General features: G+C 47.3%; 1 protein-coding gene across 2 annotated transcripts in view; it reads left to right on the forward strand.

The window, feature by feature from the left end:
- The first annotated feature begins 10,030 nt into the window (after positions 1 to 10,030).
- The window catches only part of ABCD3 (ATP binding cassette subfamily D member 3), a 69,430-nt gene continuing 52,593 nt past the window's right edge, over positions 10,031 to 26,867 (forward strand). Inside the window, exon 1 of one of the 2 annotated variants that reach the window (XM_005307546.5) lies at positions 10,031 to 10,438. In XM_005307546.5, coding sequence (XP_005307603.1) covers positions 10,326 to 10,438 — 113 coding nt within the window. In that variant the 5' untranslated portion in view covers positions 10,031 to 10,325. The remainder of the gene's footprint in view (positions 10,439 to 26,867) is intronic. The other variant, XM_065554264.1, reaches the window with a different exon arrangement.

A 26,867-nucleotide genomic window follows, 5' to 3' on the forward strand; every position in this document is an offset into this window, starting at 1 on the left:
AGTTCCACTGATCACGATAAATTTAATTGAATTTCAAACATATAATTTAATTCAATACCAAGGAAGAGATTAATACACAACAAAGCAACATAGACAGTGCGAGAGAACACTGAACAGGGAGAAGGCTGGATACATCCTGGGAATTACTTCTCACCAGTGTGAGAGAGATAAATCAAATGTAGCAGTTCATCCACATCTATTTTAGTTTGTAGATCAGAGCATAGTGGTGCCATTTTAAACCCGGTACTATCTGAGGCTGGAGCACCCAGCAGCCGCCCTATCAGCTCCCCCCACCCTCCCCAGTGTCTCCTGCCTGCTGGCAGGCCCCGCAGATCAGCGCTGCCACCTCCCCCTCCCTCCCAGTGCCTCCCGCTCACCGCGAACAGCAGTTTCGTGGCTTGCAGGAGGCTGGGAGTGAGGGGGGAGGAGCAAGGATGTGGCGTGCTCGAGGGAGGGGGCAAAACTGGGCGGGAAGAGGCAGGGTGGGGATGGGGCCTTGGGAGAAGGGGTGGAGTGGGGGCAGGGCCTGGGGCAGAGCCAGGGGTCGAGCACCCCGCAGCACTTTGAAAAGTCAGCACCTGTGGATCAGAAATTTAAGATGAGCTTTCTACTCCTTCTTCCATCTAAGTTGAAAGGTCAGAACTGACCTGAGATTTCAATGGTACAGCATAATAGCCCTTTTTTCTTTGCTGATCCTGTTCACCTATGGTTCTGTATGTGAGCAAAGTAAAATTGGCAAGATCTTGACAAGATAACACTAAATTCCTTATTAATAAAATAGGCTTAATCTATTGATTATCCTGCAAACTATATGTGAGCTATGTGTAACTCTATAGCTGGGATATACAGGAACAGAGAGTAGGGAATGTGGGTTTGGCACATCACCATTTTAGGCCTCATTAGGATGAAGCTGAGGCGGGCTGGGGGGGGGGGTGGAGGAGAGGTATTGTTATGAGCTGGGTGAAAATTTGTTATGGGTTAAATTACAACCTTGTTTAGACAGATGTGGGAACACATGCTTCACTTAAGATAGTTGTAAGAAACACTTATGGGGCCACTTCTAAACCAAATCCTAATAGAATCTGCCTAGAAACTAAGGTTATGTCTAAACTATGAGTGCTACAGTGGAACAGCTGTGGCACTACAGCTATGCTGCTTCAGCACCGTAGTGTAGATGCTGCCTATATTGACAGAAGGGGTTTTTCCACTGATGTGGGTAATTCACTTCCTTGAGTGGTGGTAACTAGGATGACGGAAGAACAGTAGCTACATCTGTAGCAGGGTGTAGGTCTGCTTAACTGTTGTGCTCAGGGGTGTGAATCTTTTCATGCCCCTGACTGACATAGGTAGGTCAATCAAAATTTTAAGTGTATACTAGGTCTAGCAGGTGGTTCCATTGGTTATTATCACCAGGTTGGGGTGTATGTTTGCATGTGAGGGAAGACAGAACATACAGAAATTGAGAACAGAGAGAGGGGCAGAGGAAAAAAAACAAGAAAGCCAAGCAGTAGTCAGTGAATACACTGGGATCCTGGAAAAAGTGTGTCTGCTGGCTAAAAAGGCTTAGGGTTGTAAGCTAAAAAACTGCTCCTTTTGTTCTTGGTAGTTCTTGCATCTGGAAAAGCAGGACTTTGTACATTCCTTGTAAACAAGATTCCATCAAAGAAAATATCAGACTGCATCAATTTCTACTACCAACTGGAACATCCGCATGGCCCTGAACAATAAGAGGGGCAACTATAATACCTCTATAGCGTTATTCTTCTGAGAATCTCATGCCCTTAAAATATTAATGCATTATTCCTCAAAACATTGTTGTGAGGTTTCACTTAACATATGGGAAACTGAAGCACAGAGAAATTATCAACTTGTCCAAAGTATATAGTGAGTCAGTGGCAGGAAAAAAAGTAGATTCAGTAATCCTGACTCCAGAAAATGCATGCTCTGTCTTTCTGTATGCTGACTCTACTTTTATACAAGGACATGAGATTCCAGGGACTAGATCAGGGTTCGGCAACCTTTCAGAAGTGCTGTGCCGAGTCTTCATTTAGTCACTCTCATTTAAGGTTTTGTGTGCCAGTCATACATTTTAACGTTTTTAGAAGGTCTCTTTCTATAAGTCTATAATATATAAACTAAACTATTGTTGTATTTAAAGTAAATAAGGTTTTTTAAATGTTTAAGAAGTTTCATTTAAAATTAAATTAAAATGGAGAGCCTCCCGGACCAATGGCCAGGACCCGGGCAATGTGAGTGCCACTGAAAATCAGCTCGCGTGCCGCCTTCGGCACGCGTGCCATAGGTTACCTAGCCCGGACTAGATCATCACAAATGTACCAAAATATGTGCAGTGCCTGACAATGCAGAAAAAGGCATATGCAGACACACTGAAGAAGCAAAAAGTACAGGAGGCAGGGCCAACTGAAGAAAATTTGGGGTCACCACGAAGCCATTTGATTGCCTATACCTCTTCCTACCACTTTCTCTTGTGCCTCACTCCAAAAATGCCTATCCTATGCTGGCGGGGGATGAAAATGATAACATGTCCAGAACTCAGGGTTGGAGGTGGGGGGTGAGAGAGACAGGATGGACAGGGGTTTTCCTGTTAAACAGGTGGAACAGAGTGCTCAGCCCAGCTCTTCAGGATGGGTTCTGGGCTGAGGATTTCAAGGAAGCAGGGTTACCCATATGACCAGTTACTATTGTAATTACTGAGAAATGAATCAGACTAGGGAAAAGTTCAGCTAATTTATTGGAAGTGTAGAAAACTCCTAGTCACTACGGGTTCGAAATGTCCTTAAAGAGGAATCTTTTTGTAGTTTGTGTGTCACTTAAGAGTGGCTATAGGGAATAGGAATGACAATCTGGCACTCTCTACCTTCCGGGATACAGCCAGTCAGATGTAGGAGGCCAGCCAAGAGGCAGGAACAGGAGAAAACTGACAACAGGTATGCAAAACACCACCTTGAAGGCAAAATAGTGAATATGAACATAGAGTGGGGACTAGCCAGAGGCTAAGGCAGGGGTGGGCAAACTTTTTGGCCCGAGGGCCACATCTCGGTATAGAAATTGTATGGCGGGCCATAAATGCTCAAGGAATTGGGGTTGGAATGCGGGAGGGGGTGAGGGCTTTGGCTGGGGGTGTGGGCTCCGGGGTGGTGCCAGAAATAAGGAGTTCAGAGTGAGGGAGGGGGCTCTGGGCTGGGACGGGAGGAGTTCGGTGGTGGGGGGTGAGAGCTCCAGCTGAGTTTGCGGGCTCTGTCATGGGGCTGGGGATGAGGGATTTGGGGTGTAGGAGGGTGCTCTGGGCTGGAACCGAGGGGTTTGGAGGGCAGGAGGGGGATCAGGGCTGGGGCAGGGGGTTGGGGGCGCGGGATGGCTCAGGGGTGAAGGGTCCGGGCAGTGTTTATCTCAAATGGCTCCTGGAAGCAGCAGCATATCCCCCCTCGGGTCCTACACAGAGGCGCAGCCAGGCAGCTCTGCTGCACGCTGCCCCGTCCGCAGGCGCCGCCCCTGCAGCTCCCATTGGTTGCAGTTCCCAGTCAATGGGAGCTGCAGGGGAGGCGCTTGGGGCAGGAGCGGCATGCGGAGCAAAGCCCCCAGCTGTCCCTACACGTAGGAGCCAGAGGGTGGACATGCTGCTGCTTCTGGGAGTCACGCGGAACAGCCCCCCGACCCTGCCCCCCGGCTGGAGCGCCGGAGCAGGGCAAGTCCCAGACCCCGTTCCATAGCAGGAGTTCAAGGGCTGGATTAAAACAGCAGTGGGCCGGATCCGGCCTGCAGGCCATAGTTTGCCCACCGCTGGGCTAAGGGTTTGAGCAGGGTTGGCCTTACCATGATGTGAACTGAGGCAGCTGTCTCAGGTGTCAGACTGTGGGGTGGTGCCACTAGGACCCAGAGTGTAGAAAATTGTGTCTGCTGCTGATACATATGTATTCTTTCTGCTCTAGATCACAGAGATAGTGGAGTACTGTGCTGGAGGAAGGAGAGCACAAGAGACATAACAGGCAGGCAGGAGAAAAGGTGAGAGGGGATAACAGAAAGCAGCAGGAGCTGCAGGGATAGAGGGGAGGAGCAGCCTCTTATGTACCTCTCTAGCACCCCCAGGAGCCTGGACTGATTAACACCAGCTTCTCAGGGAGCGTCTTGTTTCCTGCTGCTTCCCTGAACTCATTTGAGGAGAACAGGCAGTCAACTGAAGTAGTAGGAGCCAGTTAGGCCCTTAAGACGCTGATATCTTCCCTCACTCAGGCCCTGCTACCAGCCTGCTTATTTGTCCCCTTCAACTGAGTGTTGGGAGCCATTATAGCTGGCACAGAACAGCAGTCATGAGTAAAAGAAGAAAACGCCCCTCTGGGCCAGCATTCAGAAAAAGAAAGAAAGCAAAGGAAGCTTTTCTATCTAAGCAGGAAAGAGCTCTCCTGAGATACATAGCCACAAATGTTCACAGTGAGGTCCCAGTGAGGATGTGAGTGGTGAGGAGATGCCTGATCTTCCAGTTAGTCAGAGTGCAGGTGACCTGGCAGCTACTGCAGCATCCATATCTCCATCTCAAATGGATGAAACCATGCACATTCATGAAGAAAAGTATAGATCAGAGGAAGCTGTGGTGGAGGCACAAGAAACAGCTGCTGCTGAGTTTAGTTCATTAAGTCTAGATGATCCAGGACTGTGGACCCACTTGAGCAGCAGCCTGAGGGACTTCCTTGTACTGCATGGGCCACAGCAAGTGAAAAACTTCATGTTCCCCAGAGACAATGAAAATAGAAGTTTCCATCCAACACATTACTGGCATGAAATCCCCAATGGTGACAAAGTGGAGAGGCCATGGCTTATGTACTCAAAACCCCAGAATGCTGCATATTGTTTTTGTTGCAAACTCTTCCAGTCTAATGTTACAGCCACATTGGGTTCTGGAAAAAGGACTGGAAAAATCTGGCTAAAAATCTGGCATGCCATGAGAAGGCAGCAAATCACCAGAGAGCATTCCATAGGTGTAAAGAGCTTGAGATGAGACTAAGGTTAAAAGCCATCATAGATGATCAGCATCAAGAGAAGATTGCATCAGAGTCTCTTTACTGGCAAAATGTTCTGAAAGGGCTCATTGCCATTGTGAGAATGCTTGCTACCCAAAACCTAGCACTGTGTGGCACTTCAGATCAGCTGTATGTGCCAAACAATGGAAACTTCCTTAAAATTGTGGAGCTGATGACTGAGTTTGATGCTGTACTCCAGGAGCATCTAAGAAGAGTCACCACCCAAGAAATGTACACACACCACTACCTTGGAAAAACAATTCAAAATGAGATCATATAGTTACTGGCAACAAAAGTAAGATTGTGAAGATTGTGGCAGATCTGAAGTCAGCAAGATATTCCTCTGTTATTCTGGACTGCACACTTGACATCAGCTATACGGAACAATTGACTTTAATGGTGCATTTTGTAACAACAACAGAACCTAGTGAAAATGTCCCTGCAATGGTGACTGTCAGAGAGCATTTTCTAGAATTTATTGATATTATGATACTACAGGAGCTGGTATGACAAATGTGCTTCTTAAAAAGCTGGAAGATACGGGAATTGCGATAGCTGACATGAGAGGTCAGGGCTACGATAATGGTGCCAACATGAGAAGAAAGAACAGAGGAGTGCAGACACAGATCAGAGAGTTAAACCCTCGAGCTTTTTTTGTCCCATGCAGTTCTCATTCATTGAACTTGGTGGTCAGTGATGCAGCATCAGCTTCTAGTGTGGCTGCTGAATTTTTTAATGTAATTCAAAGCATCTATGTATTTTTCTCTGCATCAATTCATTGATGGCAAATTTTGCAGCAACATCCGGGAACATTCTCTCTGACACTGAAACCACTGAGTGCCACACGATGGGAAAGTCGAGTGGAGGCGATAAAGCCTATCAAACACCAAATTGGGGAGATAGATGATGCCATAGTTGTCATTATGGAGGATAATGCTATGACAGGAACTGTTCGTGGGAGAACAGTGGCAGAGGGAAATGGAATCACCAGAAACATACAGAACTTCAAATTTCTGTGTGGCTTAGTGTTGTGGCATGACATACTGTTTGAAATAAATGTTGTAAGCAAGAGACTCCAAGGTGTTAACCTTGATATATCTGGAGCAATGGAACAACTGGACAAAGCAAAGTCATAGCAGTGGAGTTGCAGGTTTTTGCCTGGAGCTGGAGCAGAGCCAGAGCACAGCTCCAAAGCCCTGAAAAAATCTTTTAAAATAAGGTGGTCAAACACCACAATGGTGAATGCAGTTAAAATAATACACGTTCTAAGGGCAAAAAGAGAAAGAAGATAGACAAGCAATCTGGAAGCTACACGAGCAGATATTAACTCAGATTACACACACTTGTTTTTGTACCTAAGACACCACAGTCCCTCCCTGCTGTCTGAAAATACAGAGGTGTGTTTCAAAGAGTACAGTTCCCAGATAGGTGCCAATTTTTCAGCAGTTATTTAGGTGTCTAAATAGGAGTTGGCCTGTCACGTGCTGGGGTGCAATCTAGACCAGTGAGGGGTTGCATCACCACCTTCCCTGCAATGTTGGGTGCCTCACAGTGCTTTGCTGTTGTGGCACCCAAACTGGGCTACTCATAAACAGCATGCAGGTCACACCCTGAGTATCGAGGTATAGCTACAGCCCTGGTCCAGCAATGCAGACTCCAGTGTCAGCAACATACCAGCCACATTCTGGCTTCCAGCAGCCTGGATTACTACCTGTAGGATGACCTCCACACATGCCCAGTGCTGAATTTCCCCCCAAAGCACGTGCTCTGCACTGTCCAGCCCTCTCCTAGACTGTTCCGATATTAGAAGTTGCTCCCAGAAGGGGTCAATATACAACACAACACTGGATTAGTTTTGATTACAAAATTAACAAGTTTGTTTAACTACAAAAAGAGATTTTTCAGTGAGTACAAGAATAAGGTATTAAAATCAGAAATGGTTACAAGAGAAATAAAGTTAAAATACTTTATATTAGCTAAAACTTACCAACTAGACTTGGTTCAAGATAAAATCCTTATTACAGGTTCCCAGCAACAGTGCTAACCAAATTCTCAGATCAGGAACTCCCCCAAAGTCAAACGGCTGGGCTGGTTTCTTTGTCTTCTTAGGTGAAAGGGAGTAAGAGAAAGAGAGACGCTGGGGTGCTTTTGCCCCTCTGTTTTGTAGTCCAGTCACCATTTGAAAAGCATTTTCCTGCAGGGCTTTGGAGCGGAACCCAGAACTGGAGTGCGGAGCAGCTCCGGAGCAGTGAAGCTGCAGGTTTTTGCCTGGAGCTGGAGTGGAGCCAACAGGGCTTTTGGAGCTGGAGCGGAGCACAGCTCCAAAGCCCTGTTTTCCTGAGGGTTTCCCCTAGAGTTCCATCCCACAGTCTCATGGTGAAAGAGGTTCCATGCTGTTGCTTGCTAAAATGCAGATTCATCTGTTCCTGCCCTCCTTCCTTGCCAAAGAATGGCCACTTGACAGGTGATTGTCAATCAACTTTGATGATATCTGGCTAGAGGCCTTAGCTTGTCCTTTGTCTTTGACTTGTCTGGGAAACACATCAGTCATAATTTCAGTTTATGTTCATATAATGTAGCTGCACATATGTCACCATGATAATATTGACCAGAAAGCTATTAATTTTCAAATGATACCTCACAAGGTATAGTTTGTACAAAGATTATTACAATAGTGTGCAGGGTATGAATGCAGGGATGAAAAACTGGCCCATCTGTGCTGTTTCAGGCTCTCACTACTACTGTGTCTTTATGAATGCATCCACTGAATGGGCTTGTCTATACTGCGCAGCTTTTAGCGACAAGGCTGTGTCGACACTTTTCCCAACAAAATACTTCCAGCCCTGTGAGCGGCATAAGCTTTGTCGGCAGCAGAGCACTCCTGCCGCTTGTGTCGGCAAAACTTTTGTCTTTTGGAGGGGGGAGAGGGGGCTTTTTAAACTACCTGCGAAAGACAAAAGTTTTGTTGACAACGTCGCAGTGTAGACAAACCTCAGTTTCTCAGAGATAAGGTGCAGAAGCAGAAGCTCAGGGAGGTGCAGGGATTGGGTAGGTGCAGCAGCAGAGGCGCAGGGACTCGGGAGGTGAAGGAGCAGACAGAGGCTTGGGGAAGTGGAGGGATTCAGGGAGGTGCAGGGATTGGGGAGGTGAAGGAGCAGACAGAGGCTTGGGGAAGTGGAGGGATTCAGGGAGGTGCAGGGATTGGGGAGGTGCAGGGATTCGGGAGGTGAAGGAGCAGACAGAGGCTTGGGGAAGTGAAGGGATTCAGGGAGGTGCAGGGATTGGGTAGGTGCAGGGATTCGGGAGGTGAAGGAGCAGACAGAGGCTTGGGGAAGTGAAGGGATTCAGGGAGGTGCAGGGATTGGGTAGGTGCAGGGATTCGGGAGGTGAAGGAGCAGACAGAGGCTTGGGGAAGTGAAGGGATTCAGGTAGGTGCAGGGATTGGGTAGGTGCAGGGACTTGGGAGGTGAAGGAGCAGATAGAGGCTTGGGGAAGTGGAGGGATTCAGGGAGGTGCAGGGATTGGGGAGGTGCAGGGACTCGGGAGGTGAAGGAGCAGACAGAGGCTTGGGGAAGTGAAGGGATTCAGGTAGGTGCAGGGATTGGGTAGGTGCAGGGACTCGGGAGGTGAAGGAGCAGACAGAGGCTTGGGGAAGTGGAGGGATTCAGGGAAGTGCAGGGATTGGGGAGGTGCAGGGATTCGGGAGGTGAAGGAGCAGACAGAGGCTTGGGGAAGTGAAGGGATTCAGGGAGGTGCAGGGATTGGGTAGGTGCAGGGATTCGGGAGGTGAAGGAGCAGACAGAGGCTTGGGGAAGTGAAGGGATTCGGGAGGTGAAGGAGCAGACAGAGGCTTGGGGAAGTGAAGGGATTCAGGGAGGTGCAGGGATTCGGGAGGTGAAGGAGCAGACAGAGGCTTGGGGAAGTGAAGGGATTCAGGGAGGTGCAGGGATTGGGGAGGTGCAGGAGCAGACAGAGGCTTGGGGAAGTGAAGGGATTCAGGGAGGTGCAGGGACTCGGGAGGTGAAGGAGCAGACAGAGGCTTGGGGAAGTGGAGGGATTCAGGGAGGTGCAGGGATTGGGTAGGCGCAGGGACTCGGGAGGTGAAGGAGCAGACAGAGGCTTGGGGAAGTGGAGGGATTCAGGGAGGTGCAGGGATTGGGTAGGCGCAGGGACTCGGGAGGTGAAGGAGCAGACAGAGGCTTGGGGAAGTGGAGGGATTCAGGGAGGTGCAGGGATTGGGGAGGTGCAGGGACTCGGGAGGTGAAGGAGCAGACAGAGGCTTGGGGAAGTGAAGGGATTCAGGGAGGTGCAGGGATTGGGTAGGTGCAGGGATTCGGGAGGTGAAGGAGCAGACAGAGGCTTGGGGAAGTGGAGGGATTCAGGGAAGTGCAGGGATTGGGGAGGTGCAGGGACTCGGGAGGTGAAGGAGCAGACAGAGGCTTGGGGAAGTGCAGGGATTCGGGAGGTGAAGGAGCAGACAGAGGCTTGGGGAAGTGGAGGGATTCAGGGAGGTGCAGGGATTGGGTAGGTGCAGGGATTCGGGAGGTGAAGGAGCAGACAGAGGCTTGGGGAAGTGGAGGGATTCAGGGAGGTGCAGGGATTGGGGAGGTGCAGGGACTCGGGAGGTGAAGGAGCAGACAGAGGGTTGGGGAAGTGAAGGGATTCAGGGAGGTGCAGGGATTGGGTAGGTGCAGGGATTCGGGAGGTGAAGGAGCAGACAGAGGCTTGGGGAAGTGGAGGGATTCAGGGAAGTGCAGGGATTGGGGAGGTGCAGGGACTCGGGAGGTGAAGGAGCAGACAGAGGCTTGGGGAAGTGGAAGGATTCGGGGAGGTGTAGAAGTGGAGCCTCGGGGCGGTGAAGGGACTCGCCCAGCAAGATGGCACTGGAACCCCCTCACTCACACTCCCCCTTCCCCCGGATCTCCTGCAAACAGCCGCACCCCCGCCACAGGTGACACGTCTCTCTGCCTTACAGGGGAGTGGCCAGGGGCAAAGGGGAATGAGCCGTGGGGCACTCAGCCTAGGGCACAGGCAGAGGGCCCCCGGGGCCAGGCCGGCCCCCATAACAGCAGCAGCAGAGTCTGACAGCCTGGGCCCGCCCCACACCGCCTTTCCCTCGGAGCCTGCCGGAGTGACAGGAGCAGCTGAGGCCTCCGTACCGAGGCCGGCCTGAGGGGGCGGGGCAGAACACCCCGCCCCGCCCCCCTCCGTCCGCTCCCGGCATTCCCTGCGCCAGCCTCCCTGCCTGGGCTCGGTTCGGCTCCGTCCTCCGGCCGCCGCGCTAGCGCCATGGCCGCCTATAGCAAGTACCTGACCGCGCGTCATTCCGTGGTGGCCGGCGCGGCCGCCTGCGTCCTGCTCTGCCTGCTCAAGAAGCGCCGGAGAGCGGCTGCCAAGCACAGGTAGGGGGCGGCCCAGGATGGCAGCGCCGGTTCACGGAGTGGGGGGAGGGGAGGGTGAGGCGGCAGGACGGGAATGGGGGTGGGGAGGTGAAAAAGATGGATAAGTGGGGGGGAGGGGGAGTTGTGGCTTTTCTGGAGAAGAGAAGGGGGTGTAGGAGGGGTAGATGGGGTGGTTGAGGGACTGAGAAGGGGAAGAGGAAGTGATGTTCGGGGTAGGAGAGAGAGGAGAAGGGCAGAAGTATGATGTGGAGAGCCCTGCTAGTCTCCCACCACCCCTAGGCCAGGCCAGGAGAATGCTGCAGTTTATTTGTCTTTAATGCCAGAGGGTGATCTCCTCCCCCCTGTGCATGACATGTTCTGCCAAGAAAACCCCTCTGTGCGGCAGACAAAGCTAGCTTTCTCCCTCACCATTCACTCTCCCTCAGTCCACTACGTGCTGCTGGAGAGAGAATTATTCAGAGACAACAACTTTGAGAGTTAAGGTAAATTATATTCATCCTCAACAAATTATGGGCCCTGTTGCACAGAATGGAGATTGGACTGTGAATAATGTAGCTCTGTTCTATGCTGTATGTTATAATAGTGAAGTATGTTCCATCAGTAAGAAATTCAGGGAGAGGGAGTTCAGGTTCTGTATAGGGTTACCAACTTTGGTTGGATGAATTTCTGGAGGTTTCATCTCATGACTTTATTTTTAATTAAAGATTAATCTTTAATTCCCGTAGACTCCAGAACAATCCTGAAGGGTTGGCAACCCTAGTTCTGTAGCATATGAGGTTGAAATTTTGGTATACTTGTTTTTATATGTCATTGTGTTAGCTAATCTGTGTAGTTGAAGAGTGAGTTGTGTTATGAAGTTTTTCCTGTTGGGGAAATGCAGGGGAAGGTGTGTGATATGCTAGGAATGTATATTAAATTCAACCTGCCCTTTGCCGTCACTCTTGCTGAACTGAGTAATTGAACATGTATTACAGGCATATGGCATGCTTAGCATTTACATAACACTTAACTTCAAAGTGTTGCACAAACATAAATCAGGATGGTGGATCTAGAAGATGAAATGGTTTGAGGCAAGATATACTGTAGTAGGTGTAAATAGCAGCTTTAAGTAAGAATTTAGCAATGATTGAAAAATAATTCCATTTTATTTTGATAAGTGTCTTTCATACAAACTATCATAAAAGCTTCACAATATTAAAAAAAATTGATACAGTATGTATGAAGAGCTACTAATAGGGCAGGTTCTGAAAAGTGTTTCATGATGATGTTGCACAATGACAGAAACAATAAGGCCTTGGCTACACTTGCAGATGTACAGCGCTGTGAGTTAAACCTGACTTAGTGCAGCTGAGTAGGGAGAGCGCTGCAGTCTGTCCACACTGACAGCTGCCCAGCGCACTGTCGTGGGCACATTTGCAGCAATTGCAGCGCTATTGGGAGCGGTGCATTGTGGGCAGCTATCCCACAGAGCACCTTTTCCCATTCTGGCGCCGTGGGTTGTGGGAAGGGGGCGAGGGTGCGGGGGTTTCTGGGTCCTGTCCCAATGCCCCGTGATGCATCGCTTCGCATCCCAGAAATCCCTTTGTTTCCGTCCACCTTTGGCGCCATCTTTCAACGGTTTCTGTGCAGCGCGATCTGTCTGCGGGAAATGGAGTCCGAACTGCTGAGGCGTATACTGACGAGTCTCGCCAGCACGTCACGTTTGGCTGTCGAACTATTCCTTAAGATCCAAAGTGACAGTGAGAGTGAGGGTGAGGAGTCCGACGATGCTATCGAGCCGCGTAACACGTACGACAAGAAATTGCTTATGGTATTCACGAACATGCTTAGCTTTTGGGCTCGGGAAACAAGCACCGAGTGGTGGGATCACATCATCATGGAAGTCTGGGATGACGAGCAGTGGCTGCAGAACTTTCAGATGAGAAAAGCCACTTTCATGGGGCTGTGCGAGGAGCTCGCCCCCACCCTGCGGCGCAAGGACACGAGATTGAGAGCTGCCCTGCCAGTGGAGAAGTGGGTGGCTATTGCAATCTGGAAGCTGGCAACTCCAGACAGCTACTGGTCGGTCGCAAACCAGTTTGGAGTGGGAAAGTCGACTGTTGGAATCGTGTTGATGCAAGTTTGCAAGGCCATTAATCGCATCCTACTCAGAAGTACCGTGACTCTGGGTAACGTGCAGGAAATAGTGGATGGCTTTGCACAAATGGGGCTCCCTAACTGTGGAGGGGCGATAGATGGGACGCACATTCCTATTATGGCACCACCCCACCTAGGATCCGAGTACGTTAATCGGAAGGGGTATTTCTCTATGGTTCTCCAGGCGCTTGTGGATCACCGTGGGCGTTTCATTGGCATTAACACAGGTTGGCCCGGAAAGGTGCATGACGCACGCATCTTTCGGAACACTTGGCTGTTCAGGAAGATGCAGGCCGGGACTCTTTTCCCAGAGCGGAAGATCACGGTAGGGGAAGTTGAAATGCCCATTGTGATCCTTGGAGATCCCACTTACCTGTTAATGCTGTGGCTCATGAAACCCTACACAGGGAGCCTTGACAGCAGCAAGGAACGGTTCAACTACAGGCTGAGCCGGTGCCGAATGACTGTGGAGTGTGCCTTTGGCCGTTTAAAGGGCCGCTGGCGATCTCTGTATGGGAAGTGGGACTTGGCCGAAAACAGCATCCCCGCGGTTATATCCGCGTGCTGTGCCCTCCATAATATTTGTGAAGGGAAGGGTGAAAGCTTCACTCAGGCATGGATCTCCGAGGTTCAACACCTGGAGGCTGAATTTGCACAGCCAGAGAGCAGGGCTATTACAGGGGCCCAGCACGGGGCTGCAAGGATTAGGGATGCCTTGAGGAAGCAATTTGAGGCTGAAAACCAGCAGTGATATCTGGTGCCCTGCATGGGAGTGAAGTGCAATAGTTCCAATCTTTAGGAATCAGTGTCTGCTTAGCAGACAAGCAGACTTGCAGTGCCTGTTTATTTCCTGGGCTAAGGAGTCTTTTACTTTATGCAATAATAAAGAATGTTTTCAAAGCCAAAGAATCCATTTATTGAAAAGAAACAAGGGGGTGGACTGGGGAACAGTACAATCACAGATTCGCGTATGTCCTGTCTTGTGTGCTCTGCAGTGAGTGCTTCACTTCAGGACAGCTATACTGCATGGTGATGGGGGTTGAGTGCAGAGGGTAAGGGTCGTGGTTTTCAGGGCTGGGTGGTGAAGATACTGGTGTTGGAGGCAGCAGGTGGTGTGAAGAACACGGAAGTTGGGGAAAGTGGGTTGGAGGTGACAGTGGGGCACAATGGAAAGAGTTTTGGGACAAGGCCTGTGGGGGGGGGGGGTGGCGTTTGCGGTACTGCTCCTCTTTCTGCATGGCTACCAGCTCCTGGATAGCATCTGCTTGGCGCTCCAGAATGCTTATGAGCCTATCCGTGCTTTGCTGCCGGTGCGCTGCGTTTTCCTGGCAGATCCTGCTTTCTCTCTCCCTCCAGTCCTGTGCTTTCTCATTCTCTTTAATAGATTGCCGCATCACTTCTTGCAGCATGTCGTCTTTGCTTTTTCGCGGTCTCTTCCTGAGTCTTTGCGGTCTCTGAGCAGGCGATAAGAGGGACGGCTGAGGTCTCAAGGTTGATGCAGCTGTATAGGCAAAATGCAACATTTAACAGAGGCAGCATTGTTTATACCAGACAGAGTAATGATTCCCCCCACACTTAAGGAGTAGAAAACACACAGGGTCTACACAATAGCATAATTTTCCCGTCCGAAACAGAGCACACACATCCCACAGGAGCCTCAAAATGGTGAGTAAGGGGGACTGATTGTTTCAGGGCTGCACTGTCCTCTGGGTTTCTGTGGCTTGGGGAGAGCCAACAGCTTCAGGGGGCACCTACACTGAACACTGTCCCAACATTTTCCACAGGAGTTCGTCCTGGATGATATCTCGCTGCTGAGGGTGACCTGGGAAGCAAGGGAGGGTCTTCTACTGCAATGCGGCTTCCGCCCTAGCCCATATGCAGCTTGCCTGTGTGCAGCAATGGTCCTCGCGGCACAGTGGCGCGGACACGTTAGCCTGGCTGGGACAAGGACCACGGTGGCTCTCCCGATAAACCTGCGCAAACGCATTGCACACGTTCTGGATGAGACATTCGAGGAGATTACCGAGGCCGATTACCGCTATGTGATAAACCACATCGATGCACTATTCTGCATCTAGGCATGCATGCCTAACCCTCCTCTTCCAAAGAGCCCGCACCGAAAAAATTCCTTCCCGAAAAAAAAACAGCTTACCGAGAACCTGCTCTTCTGTTTGTCCTCCACCAAGTACTGGCTGCTGCGACTGGCTACCTTCCTCCTGGCTCGAGAAGAGCTCCTGGCTGCATGGCTCCAGGGATTCCGGGGTGTCTCCATCCGGCCCACCACCATCACTCCCATTTTCCTCCTCCTCCTCTTCCTCCTCCCTCCCTCCCCCACCGGCTCTGAAGTGTCCATGGTGGTGCTCGGAGTGGAGGTGGGGTTAACCCCAAGTATCGCATCCAGCTCTTTGTAGAATCGGCAGGCTGCAGGGGGAGCACCCAAGCGGCCGTTTGTGTCGCGGGCTTTGCGGTAGGCACTCTGCAGCTCCTTCACTTTAATCCTGCACTGCGGGGCATCCCGGTCATGGCCCCTTTCCATCATGTCCTTTGATACCTTCCTGAAGGTATCGTAATTCCTACCGCTGGAGCGCAGCTGGGACTCTACAGCTTCCTCCCCCCAAACACTGATGAGGTCCATCAACTCGCCGTTGCTCCATGCTGGGGCTCGCTTGGCGTGTGGAGGCATGGTCACCTGGAAAGATTCGCTGATAGCACTCCACACCACGCCGGGCTGAGCAAACAGGAAGGGGATTTTTAAAATTCCCGGGGAATGTAAAGGGTCAGTCACATGGTTGGTTACCTGAGGCCAGGGCAGTAGAGTTTGAACTGATGACCAGAGTGGCTAGAACAGGCATTGTGGCCTCCGAATAGTTCTGGAGGCCTTTCACAGCGCATTGGGCGGCCACACTGGTACCGCAGTGCTGCAGCGGCAGCGCAATACTCGCTATTCCTCTCAGAGAGGTGGAGTACATGCAGCGCTGCAACCACGGAGAGACAGCGCTGCAAATGCCTTGCCAGTGTGGACGGGGAGTGAGTTACAGCTCTGGGGGAGCCTTTACAGCGCTGTAACTCGCAAGTGTAGTCAAGGCCTAAGAAAGGGCTCCAGCTATTGTAGGAAGTGGTCAGTTTATCAGAATGACAGGTAAGGACAGTATTTCTCAGGCTATTTTTTTAATTCAGCAAAATATGCCAAAGCCGTTTGAGGTGAAGAGCCAAACCTGTGTTTCAAAATTAAAGGGTTTGGGGTCTTATAGGATTTTTGTAGTTATTACTTTTGTTTGCTTGGACAAGTTATTAGGCATAATATTGCTGTGCTGATTTTGTTTGAGGACCTGGAAGTGGTGAGATTGGAGAGGTATTCAGGTACTACAGTCCTAGGTTTTATTACTGTACATTACTGTATATTTATCTAAATATATTATACTTCTTCTGAATGTGGTAAGAAGAAGCTCTGTGTCAAATAGATTTATTTTCATGGGTGTCAGTGAACATGTAGAAGTGGGGATTTACCTTAATTTAAGAGACTTTCATTTGGAGTGTGTCATTGTGTGTGATGCATTGGGTTTTGCCAGGTGTAACCCTAAAAATACTGTTCCTAATGATTAGTTATATACTTTAGAGGGGAGCCCAAATGCTGTTATTACAAGATGAATTAGAATGGTATGGAAAGTGTACACATGTCTGGGGAGGAGAGAACGTCCAACTAATTAAACAGGTGGTTTGAATTAAAACTGTCTGACCTAATTTGGCTCTTTTTCTCTGTCCAGACTGCCAGAGATTTTCCAGGCCCTTAAAAATGTATCTTGATTGCTATAATCTCATTCTCCACATCCTTGACTGATGCAACCTTGCATTCCTCAAATCTAATCCAAATACTTCTGTTAAAATAATTTTCATTGCTTGTCACTTTGGTCATGTCACCTTCTCCTCAGTATTCCTCTACTGGCTTCCTCTTTTCTAGAGCATCCAATATATATGTCTCCTGTCTGTACTTTTAAGGCCCCCTACAACTTAGTTAGACCCTATCTAGTAGTTCTAGTATTTTATCGTGCCATCATCTCCAGTCTTTATCACATATACAGCCAATTATCCCACAAGTATTTATGCTTTTTTTCCATGATGTCCCTTTTACCTGATATAATCTTCTACCAAAAATCCATTCATCCACTACCTGTCCTCCAGACATTTCCATAAGACTTACTTCAGCCATGTAGCTTACAGAATGTTACCAATCAAAAGCTAGGCAAATGATGAGTTACCCTGTGTGCACCATTAGGCTACCTGAAAGCACACTCTTATTACTATTGCCTTGCCCTGCTTGCAGTCTGTCAGTTTCATTCACCTATTGCATCTTGTCATTAATTTAGGTTGTAAATTACTTGGGGCAGGGGTCATTTTACCAGATTTTTTTGTAGGGCCTCTATGAGTTTTTAAACTATAAATAATAATCAACAGTAAGCCCTTGTGCAATACTGGAAAAATTCTTTCAAGGTGTGTTGCACCATTTAAATCCTGTGTGGCTATTACACTGTGTGTGTGTGTGTGTGTGTGTGGGCGGGCGGGCAGGCAGGCAGGCAGGCAGGCAGAGTGGATGTGCTGGGAGCTTCGTGCTGGTCCTGAACAGGTCTCTATAGAAGGGGCAATGGGCTGGAACTATTGATCTCGTGGCTGAGTAACTGAGGAAGGGGTGTGGAGGAGTTGTGACCTCTATTCCAATCTATAAATTCGTCTTTTTTTTGTGGGTGGAATTCTTTCCTCTATGTAGATTCTCTGCCAGTACTTAATAACATTGCCTGAGTGCAGGGAAAGGTGAATTTCACCTTTAAAAATTTCTGGACTTTGAAATCCTGTTTGAGGAGTATCATGAAGGATCGTGTAAGTATTGTAAGCCCTAATATAGCAATAAAATCATATAAAATAAAGGTTAGAAAACCATTTTCTTAAGTAAATCAAGGAGGTGCTTGTTTGGAGAGCCAGAACACATGTAGCTTGTACAAAGTGTCATGGTACCTATCCTAATCTTGCTTTATGCAAGGCAGTTGCAAAAATGTTTCTTCTCTGTCAACTTTCACCTGCTTTTCTGATGCCTTTGGGATTAAGGGCAAGAGTAAAGTATGACTCAAGTCATATAGTAACATACAAGTTCCTTAAGTGGTGTAATAATCATACGTTGCATATCTTAGTAGGGGAAAGGTAAATTACTACCTTCCAGTTGAATGTGTCTCAACGTTTTGTTTAGAAAATCCACAAAACTAATGAATGATGTTATAAAACTTAAAAATGTAGTATCATTTAGGAGCATGTGTTCTTTTGCATTGTGATGCATTCTCCTAACCAAACCGTGCAGAAGTTACTAAAAAGAAGTGGTACAAAACAGTTTTTTACTGGAACTACTTTTAGTATTCTATATTAATACCTCTGACTGAAATATCCATATAGTGGAATGTTTCACAATAAATTGCCCTGTTTTTCAATCAGTATTATCCTCTCAGATGTGATTTTTGTTTATCCGGAGTGGAATAGACTTGCTTAGTTTACTTCCAGAGCTGAGGCTATTGCATAAAAATATAAGTGAAGTTGTGGCTTCTGTTAGAATTTTATGAAATGTAGACACCTGTGATGCATAGAAACTGGTCCTATTTGAGAGATTACATCATGCTGAAATGTTTCTCCCCCCGTACATCAATTAAGATTTGTTGCTGTGAACAAAAATTATTCCAATAATGGTGGTCAGTGCCTGACAGCTGAAAATTGTTGCTTCTGTTAAAGGGACTGACTCTTAAAATCTGTTTTAGCTTTTAAAAGCAAGGTGTTCTATTCTCCAGTGTCAGCCATTGAAATAAATTAAAAAGAAAGTTTGGACAACCAAGAATGAAAACCTGCCTCAGCCCTTGCCCCATATCACCAGAGATCAATAAGCAAGTTTAATCTTTTAGTACTTTGTCACAAAGAAGTCTGATTTTTTTGGAATGGCTATTAGTGTAATCAAGTAAATAATTGATACTGAAATAACAAATGTGTGAACCATAAAGTACATGAAAATATTGATAGATACACCTCTACCTCGATATAACGCTGTCCTTGGGAGCCAAAAAATCTTACTGCGTTATAGGTGAAACCGCGTTATATTGAACTTGGTTTGATCCACCGGAGTGCGCAGCCCCACCCCCCGGAGCACTGCTTTACCGTGTTATATCCGAATTCGTGTTATATCGGGTCGCGTTATATTGGGGTAGAGGTGTGTGTGTGTGTGTGTGTGTGTGTGTGTATGTATGTATGTATATATATATATACGTGTGTGTGTGTGTGTGTGTGTGTGTATATATATATATATATATATATATATATATATATATATATATAAAAAAAAACCAGTGGAGATAACTCTCAATCCATATACCTACAGGTCTACTTAGTACATACTAACTTTATTGTGTCTAGGCAGAGATCTGTTTTGGTATGGTATAATTATAATATCTGATTGCATACAAACACATCCTGGGTGAAATTCTGGCCCCCTGGAAGTCAATGGAAAAACTTACATTGACTTCAATAGGGCAGGAAGTTTCCGCGTATATTTTGTCATTCATACCACATCTCTTGGGATGTGTCCAACCAAAAAGAAGATGGAGTGATAATATTTTGCAAGATCTAAGAGCTCTTTATCAGTGGGAAAAATATGCCCTTGACAGAGTGACCAACGACCTTCATGTAGAGACAGGGAATAAGTAAGTTGGTCATAAGCAACCTTCTTGTGGTTTCACTTTATTCTTCTACTTGTGGTTAGAAGTAGTTACTGGGCCCAAAGACCATGTGATTTGTAATATAACAAAAAATGTAAAACATCTTTTGTTTGGTAGTAGGTGGTCCCTGGTCGAAACATTCTAATGGGTAGCTGTTAAATTTTAATTGGCTTTCTAGACATATTTCAAATTAATTCAAGGTGGTACTGGAAGAGTAGAATTCTTTGGTGTTTAAAGACCTGTGAATTCCAATGTAATATAATTATTGTATCCTTAAAGAATTTGCCATACAAGAAGCGATTCATCCCTTAATATTTTACTTTTTGAGATTAAGAACACTGAGCTAAGTGCTATTTTTGGATGCACTGGTGTCACCCTCCTTTTAAGTCGGTCACATCTGGGGGTAGAACTGGTAGTGACACTCTAGTTAAGGTTGCCTAACATTTTCCATTATAAGACTGTTTTGAGTTGTTTATATCTTTGTAAAATTTAAATTGGGCTGAAATTTTTCAAGTTCGGAGTCTGCTTCAGAATGAATTTTTGTGGAAAGTTTCAGCTAAAATGGTTCAACCAGTTCTGGGAATGAGGTTGGGGAAAATACATAGGGAAAACGATGTTAAAAATGTTTACAGTTATTGAGACGCTCTAGTGCCTTCATGTTTTGGAGGAGGAACGTAAAATTTGATGCCCTATTGTCAGGGATATACCTTTCACTATTCCCACGAAATATGGCCAAATTTGGCCGCCTTATAACTCTTTATGCAAATCATAATTTTCAGTATTACTAGAGTTTTGGAGGCCAGCAGCTAAATTTTCCAAAGATTCCTTCTGTACTGACCATACTCCATCTCCACACAGCTCCTGCATGCCAACAGGACTAAGCATACTTCATCCCAGAGTTACAAGAGCTGAGCAGGACTTCTGCGTTTGCTCCTCCTGAGTGTTCGGTGGCACTGGGAATGAGAACTGAAATCAAGGAGACTCTCCTGTGCTGTCACTGCTCCATACTGGTGCTCAGGCAGTGTGGAGAAGGAGAAAGGTGCCTATATGGAATGCAAAGGGGGGAGGCACGGAAGCTGTCTGGGAGCAATATGAACAGAAGGGAACATGGACTGGAGCATGGAAAGGGCTAGGATAGGAGCAGAGGGGTGGAATAGGGATAGGCTGCTAGAGTATAGGGGCAGAACATTCTATAACGATTGAGCACACTCCCTTCCAGAACCTGGAATTGACCCAGGATTCCTGAGCCTAACATTTCTTTATCTCTAGCAAATAGCTGTGAAATTTACCAGCAAAACTTGACTTCTCCTTGTAGTGGTTGGGCCATCTAGAGCAGGGGTGGCCAACCTGTGGCTCAGGAGCCACAGGCATCTCTTCAGAAGTTAATGTGCGGCTCCTTGTATAGGCACTGACTCCAGGCCTGGAGCTACAGGTGCCAACTTTCCAATGTGCTGGGGTGTGCCACTCACTGCTCAACCCCTGGCTCTGCCATGGGCCCTGTCCCCACTCCATCCCCCCCTTCCTCCTGAGCCTCCTGCACGCCACAAAACAGCTGATCAGGAGGTGCGGGGAGAGATGGGGAGGCACTGATCAGCAGGGCTGCCGGTGGGTGGGAGGCACGGGGTGGAGGGGAAGCTGATGAGGGGCTGCTGATGTATTACTGTGACTCTTTGGCAATGTACATATATTTGGTAAATTCTGGCTCATTCTCAGGCTCAGGTTGGCCACCCTTGATCTAGAGGATAACAATTTACTAGTCCTATGGGTTTTTTAGCTCAAGTGGTAAAGGTCTGTTCTGTAGACCTGAAGGTCCCAACCCTGCTGATGATGCATAAGGTAGGGGATAAGTATGGTTCCATGCTGGAATTTCTGTTTTTTCCGTTTGCTTTCCTAAAGGTTTAGGAAATTAAAATCCAAAAAATGGCATTAAGAAAACGTTATGGTTGAAAAGTGAAACACTCAGAAGTTAAGAAATACCAAAATTAAGGTTGCCTATACAGCAGTATGTAATCAAAGACTATATCCTAATGCATAATACACCAGGAGACCAAATTAAGGTTGTACAGGCAACCTTAGTTCAGTCATTTCCTGTTTGACTTTGCAACTGTAACTTTTTTAACATTTTTAAAAATGTAATCGCTACTAATCTGATTGTTTCTAAAGTTATTTAAGAAATATAGTGCTTGGAAACTAAATTGTAAACTCAGCAGAGCAGCTATGTAGCTTCTGAGAACTGCCTAGCATTTCTCAGTGCTATGCAATAAAAAATAAATAGATTGGTCTCCCTCTTTAGATCCCAGTGTTCTTACATCACTGTAAAAGCTTCCTTACAAAGCAATATGGATTGAAACACTGCTGCTAGAACACCACTAACCCATCCTTTCCCTGTGAAGAGACCTTTTGAAAGTGATTGTATGATGTATTTGTAATATGAACAAGCACCTGCTGTAGTTCAGGTGAAAAGCAATATATACTCTGCTGTTGACCTAAAACACACTTGGAGCCGAGTCCTCTTAGTTGAAAGGTAATGTATTATCTGATTACACTACTTATGCTCTCTGATTACAATGTGATCAGCATACCACATAGAAAAAGAAGCCTGGAAAAGCAAAAAAATGTTCAGCGCTTGTCTACTCTAGAAATAAAATCTCTTAAAGAAACTTGATATTGATTCTGATGTTTCAGGTAATGAGAATTGTTCCTGTGTGTGTGTGTTTAGTAAAACTTGGTTGAGTAAAAATACAGCAAAAGAAATATATTATTGAGTGCTGATAGTTGATTGGTTTAGTCAACACTAACTTGAGTTGGTCTGGTCTGGAAACATCTGCGTAAACATAACCCAACTCCTTAGAGCGCTCTGACTCTGCATTGATTGTGAACTTTGGAGTTCTCATTCAAAGAGTACTAATGCACATTGAGCACTTGATGCAAATTGAGCTAGTGCAATCTGTTCATGTGTAGGTATTGCTGCCGCATGCTACTTTGATAGTCCTCCAGCAGCTATTTACACTGCTTTGAGAATATTGATGACTGAGCTGTGTGTTTACCTGTGTGCCTTCCGCTGCTCTGGAGCCAAGCTGTCCACATGGCCCCTCCCCTGCTTAAAAGCAGGCTGAGTCTCAGGATTGGTTTATTTGCTTGATATTCCTCTAGCACCCTTTACAACATGCCTTGAGCAGTTGCTTAGAGCTGCTCTGAGACCCTAGATTTAATTGCCATCTGGGGAGAAGCAACGGAGCAGGAAACTCTTGGGCCCAGCCATCAGAATAAAGATGGGTTGGTGGACATTGCTAGTCAACTGTTCAAGAAGAGTCACCACCAGGATGCCTTCCAGTGCCAGATAAAGAGCAAACAGCTCACGAGAACTTATATTAAAACCAGGGATGGTAGGAAACTGTCTGGCCGTGGATATATAACCTGTCAATTTTTTGAGGAGGTGGACAGGATTTTATATAGTTAGACCACTACTAAACCCAAGGAGGTTGTGGACTCTGCCCTCCTCTTCTCTCTCCACCCCTCCCCCCGATTATTACATTTCCTGTGACTGCTTCCTGATTTTTTTATTTAAAAATGCTGCCCCTCCTTGCACTATCTAAAGGCATTGACCTCCCGCAGCAGTCCCCTCCTCTTCTGGCACTGCAGCCCTTATCCTTGCCCTGTGCAGAGCGGAGGGGGCAGGAGGCTGGAGAGGAAGCCTGGTTTGCACTTGCCCCGTAGCAGTGGTTCATATGTCCCACAGGCTAGGCCTGCTGCCCTGCACTCACCCTTCAACGATGGCTCCAGGTATTGAGACCTGGCATGCGGGGTTGTAACACTGTTCATGTTTGCCCCTCTTCCCCCTGTCATGACGGAGGGTCAGGTGGGTCTGACTTGAGTGGCAGGTGAGCTGGTGCAGGGTTGGTCACAGACAATCAGGCAAATCACTCTGACTTTTTTCCTGCCATGACAAACATGCAGCCTTAGCCATGACCATCAACTGTCTACAAGCCCGTGTCATGAAGAGCACATACCCATTCATCTATCTCAGGGAGGGAAATCAGAAATGCATGTTAAAAATGTATTCTTGCCTCTCTGGGAAACAGTAACCACTTGTTTGTTTTCCATACTTCTCCTGCCATGGCATCTGCAATGGCTAGACCTCCAGACAGGGCTTTTATCAGTGGCTGAGCAGCTGCCTAACCCAAGGGGGAAGAAACAGAGAATGCAGGATGACGTGTTTGGAGATCTCATTGCAGACTTCCTTCCCCCCATTCCTCCAAATGAAAGCAATGGAGAGCTGGAGATTGTTTTTGAGGTCAGAGAGGGGAAAAAGAAAAGCAACTATCCAGAGAGAGTTGTAGTGGCCAGAGACAGCATTGCACTGGCCAAAGACACTAATTAAAGAGGGACAAGCAGAGGCAGTATGGAAGCAGAATGCTCTGCTGGAGCGCATACTGTCTGTTGGCCCACTGTCAATCTAGTGCCCTCAATCAGGACCCAGACATATTCTGCACAACAGATGTTTCCCACTGTACCCCTCGTGGCAAATTGCCGGTACTACTACGATGGGTCTCACGCTTTCTCTTCTTGGGGGGGGGGGGGGGGCGGAGGGGTTCAGGGTGCCATTTCTTGCCCCTGAACTGGGATATTAAATGCCCCACTAGTGTCCTAGAGGAGGGGAGTGGAGAGGGAGGGACCCGGGCTCGCCCTCTACTCCAGGTCCCAGCCCAGGGGCCCTAAGGACAGCGGTAAACCACTTGAACTAGCGGTTCCTTCCCCAGGGCTACTTCCCTCTCCTGCCCTTCAGCTTGTGGGGGCTTCCTGCCCTCCCTCTGCACAAGCCAGGTGTCCCTTTACCTAGGGTCTTCTTAGCCCACCGCAGCACTTCTCCGAACTTCCCTCTGCTTCCCTCCAAACTGCTCTCTGCTCCAACCCCAATCCACTTCTAGTCCTTCAAAGTGTTCTCTGCTCCAACTCCTTCCCCTATCTGATTGAAGCAGGGTTTTTTTTATCAGGTGACAGACTTCAGGTGCTCTAATTGTCTTCAGGTGCTCTAATTAATCTATAGCAAACTTTCTTCCCTCTACCGGGAATAAGGCTCCCTTCTAACCCTCTTCTGCTGCCCTCTGGCCATGCTATATCACACCCTACAGCCATGCTCCCTTTCTTTCCCTGGTTCCAGCTCAGTGCAGCGAGGACAATTGCACGTGGAATCCCAGCTCATTGAATCATCAAACATTCCTGATAACTTTGGGCCCCAACACTCAGCATAAGAACAGCCATACGGGGTTATAGAAATACAGAATATTAGGGTTGGAAGAGACCTCAGGAAGTCATCTAGTCCAATCCCCTGCTCAAAGCAGGACCAACACCAGCTAAATGATCCCAGCCAAGGCTTTGTCAAAGCCAGGCCTTAAAAACCTCTAAGGATGGAGCTTCCACCACCTCCCATGGTAACCTATTCCAAAGGTCCATCTAGCCCAGTATCCTATCTTCCGACAGTGGCCAGTGTCAGGTGCCTCAGAGGGAATGAACAGAACAGTGATCAAATGATCCATCTGCCTTCGCCTGTTCACAGCTTCTGGCAAATAAAGGCTAGGGACACCATCCCTGCCCATCTGGCTAATAGCAACACCGGAAGGGGAAGAATGAGAAGAGGCAGAGGCAAGAAGTATAGTTGCCTATGAAATGGAGACACTCCTCCCCTCTCCCCCCTTACCATCCACTACACTGTTTAACTTTAAGATGTTTCTTTGTTGTTCTAATCAGGTTTATTTTTGATTTATGTATAATAAATTGTTTAATAAAAACTGTTAGAAATTCATTCACAAAGAATCTGCAGTGCATGGTGCAACAGAGCAATTGCCTGTGATAAGCTTGAAAGACCATATTGTGTTAGGTTTATGTATTATTGTGGGCTAGGATTGTATGTAACCTATTTAGAAGGGAGATGTGATAGATGTAAGACCGAGGAGTTCAAAATACTATATTGAAAATGTGACAGACAAGTAAAGCCTTTTGAGACAATAAGTGTTAAGAAGATTTCCTGGGGAATCTCTAGGCATAGGTTAATGCAAATTACCCTGTTCTGGTTATGCAGAAACCTAGTCTTTTGAAGATGTGCCCTGAGAAGAGGGTGATTGTCTGCTTATTACCTGTTACAGAGGGCCAAGGTCAAAGGCCCAAGCTATATAAAGAAATGGCGATCTGCTCAGCCTGGATCCTAGTTCTGGATCTAAGAGAGATGAACTTGTAACCACAGGGAAACCTCACTTGTGGGTTTTGAAGGACTAAAAACCTACCAGAGCCCTAGATTGGAGTTAAAGTGACCTCTGATAAGCTTTTTAGCATGTGTGTAGATTGTTCTAATATTGTTTAACATATTGTATACATTATATATACTTAAACAAGATAATATTGTTTTAATATGTTTAATGCTTTTACTTTGAGAATAAATGTGCCTGCTTAGAAGGATCTGTGTGTTTAACTGTGGATATAGTTGATCATAGTCTTTGGAGAAAAAGCCAAGCTCAGGCATTGGCCTGTTTAGGCAGACTGGCTTGCTAGGGATATCACAGTGTAAATCAGGGAACTGTGCAGCATTAAAATTTCCAGTCAGAAGGGAATGAAACATAGGTCTCCACACAGGAGAAGGCTGGGAGATGGAAGCCTAAAGCAGGTGCCCTTAGTGGACTACAGAGGGGGAATACAGGTGCAATTGCCCTGAAACTGAGACACTTGGTGTACACAAAAAATTACTGCTGGGGAATTTTGCGCCACTGTGCAATGCAGAAATGAACGTTGTGAGTGCAAAATCCCCCTCCATTCCCCCCCCGCCCCCAAATGGGATACAGAGATGTTGGCTGCCACTAGGGTCTGCTTGACCTATCACAAATAGAAGATAAAGCCAGGGGGTGCGGCAGGGAACTGGAGCGTTCCTAGCAGCTGCAGTTCCCGGCACGCGCTAAAGGAAGGAGGTGGTGTCACTGTGCAAGAAACTCTGTGCAAGCCCGGGACCCGGCATCAGACTGTTTTTCCCTATGGATCCTTGGGCTCTGGGGTGGGTAGATGATGTGAGCATCTGGGCTGTGGGTGGGGGTCCGCAGCTGACCTCTAGAGAGTAGGGGATGTGAATGTCTGGGTTGGGGTGGGGGGACGCAGCTGGGCTCTGGGTGGGAGGGGATGAGCGCGTCTGACCCCCGGCTGGGCTCTGACAGGGAGGGGGCAGAGAAACAGGGACTGGGCTGTCATAAGGGTTTCTTTAACTCTACTCCTGGGGGAATTTTTGCCTGTATCTGTATTCTTATAGACATTTGCTGACAGATATTTGGAATAAATTACCAAAATAACTGAAACTGGTGTGTTATATAGAGTTATTTTGACAAATATAATTTGCAGAATTTTGTAGAATTTTAAAATGTGCACAGAATTTTTAATTATTTGGCGTAGAATTCCCCCAGGAGTAAAAATTTAATTTTTGCATACAAAAGTACAAAGCCACAGACACAAGCTAAAAGGAGTGCCACAATATGCTACTTCTACCACCCATAAAGGAAACTGCAATTCTTGCAATT

The sequence above is a fragment of the Chrysemys picta genome, chromosome 8 (assembly GCF_011386835.1).
Source record: "Chrysemys picta bellii isolate R12L10 chromosome 8, ASM1138683v2, whole genome shotgun sequence".
NCBI classification, from domain to species: Eukaryota; Metazoa; Chordata; order Testudines; family Emydidae; genus Chrysemys; species Chrysemys picta.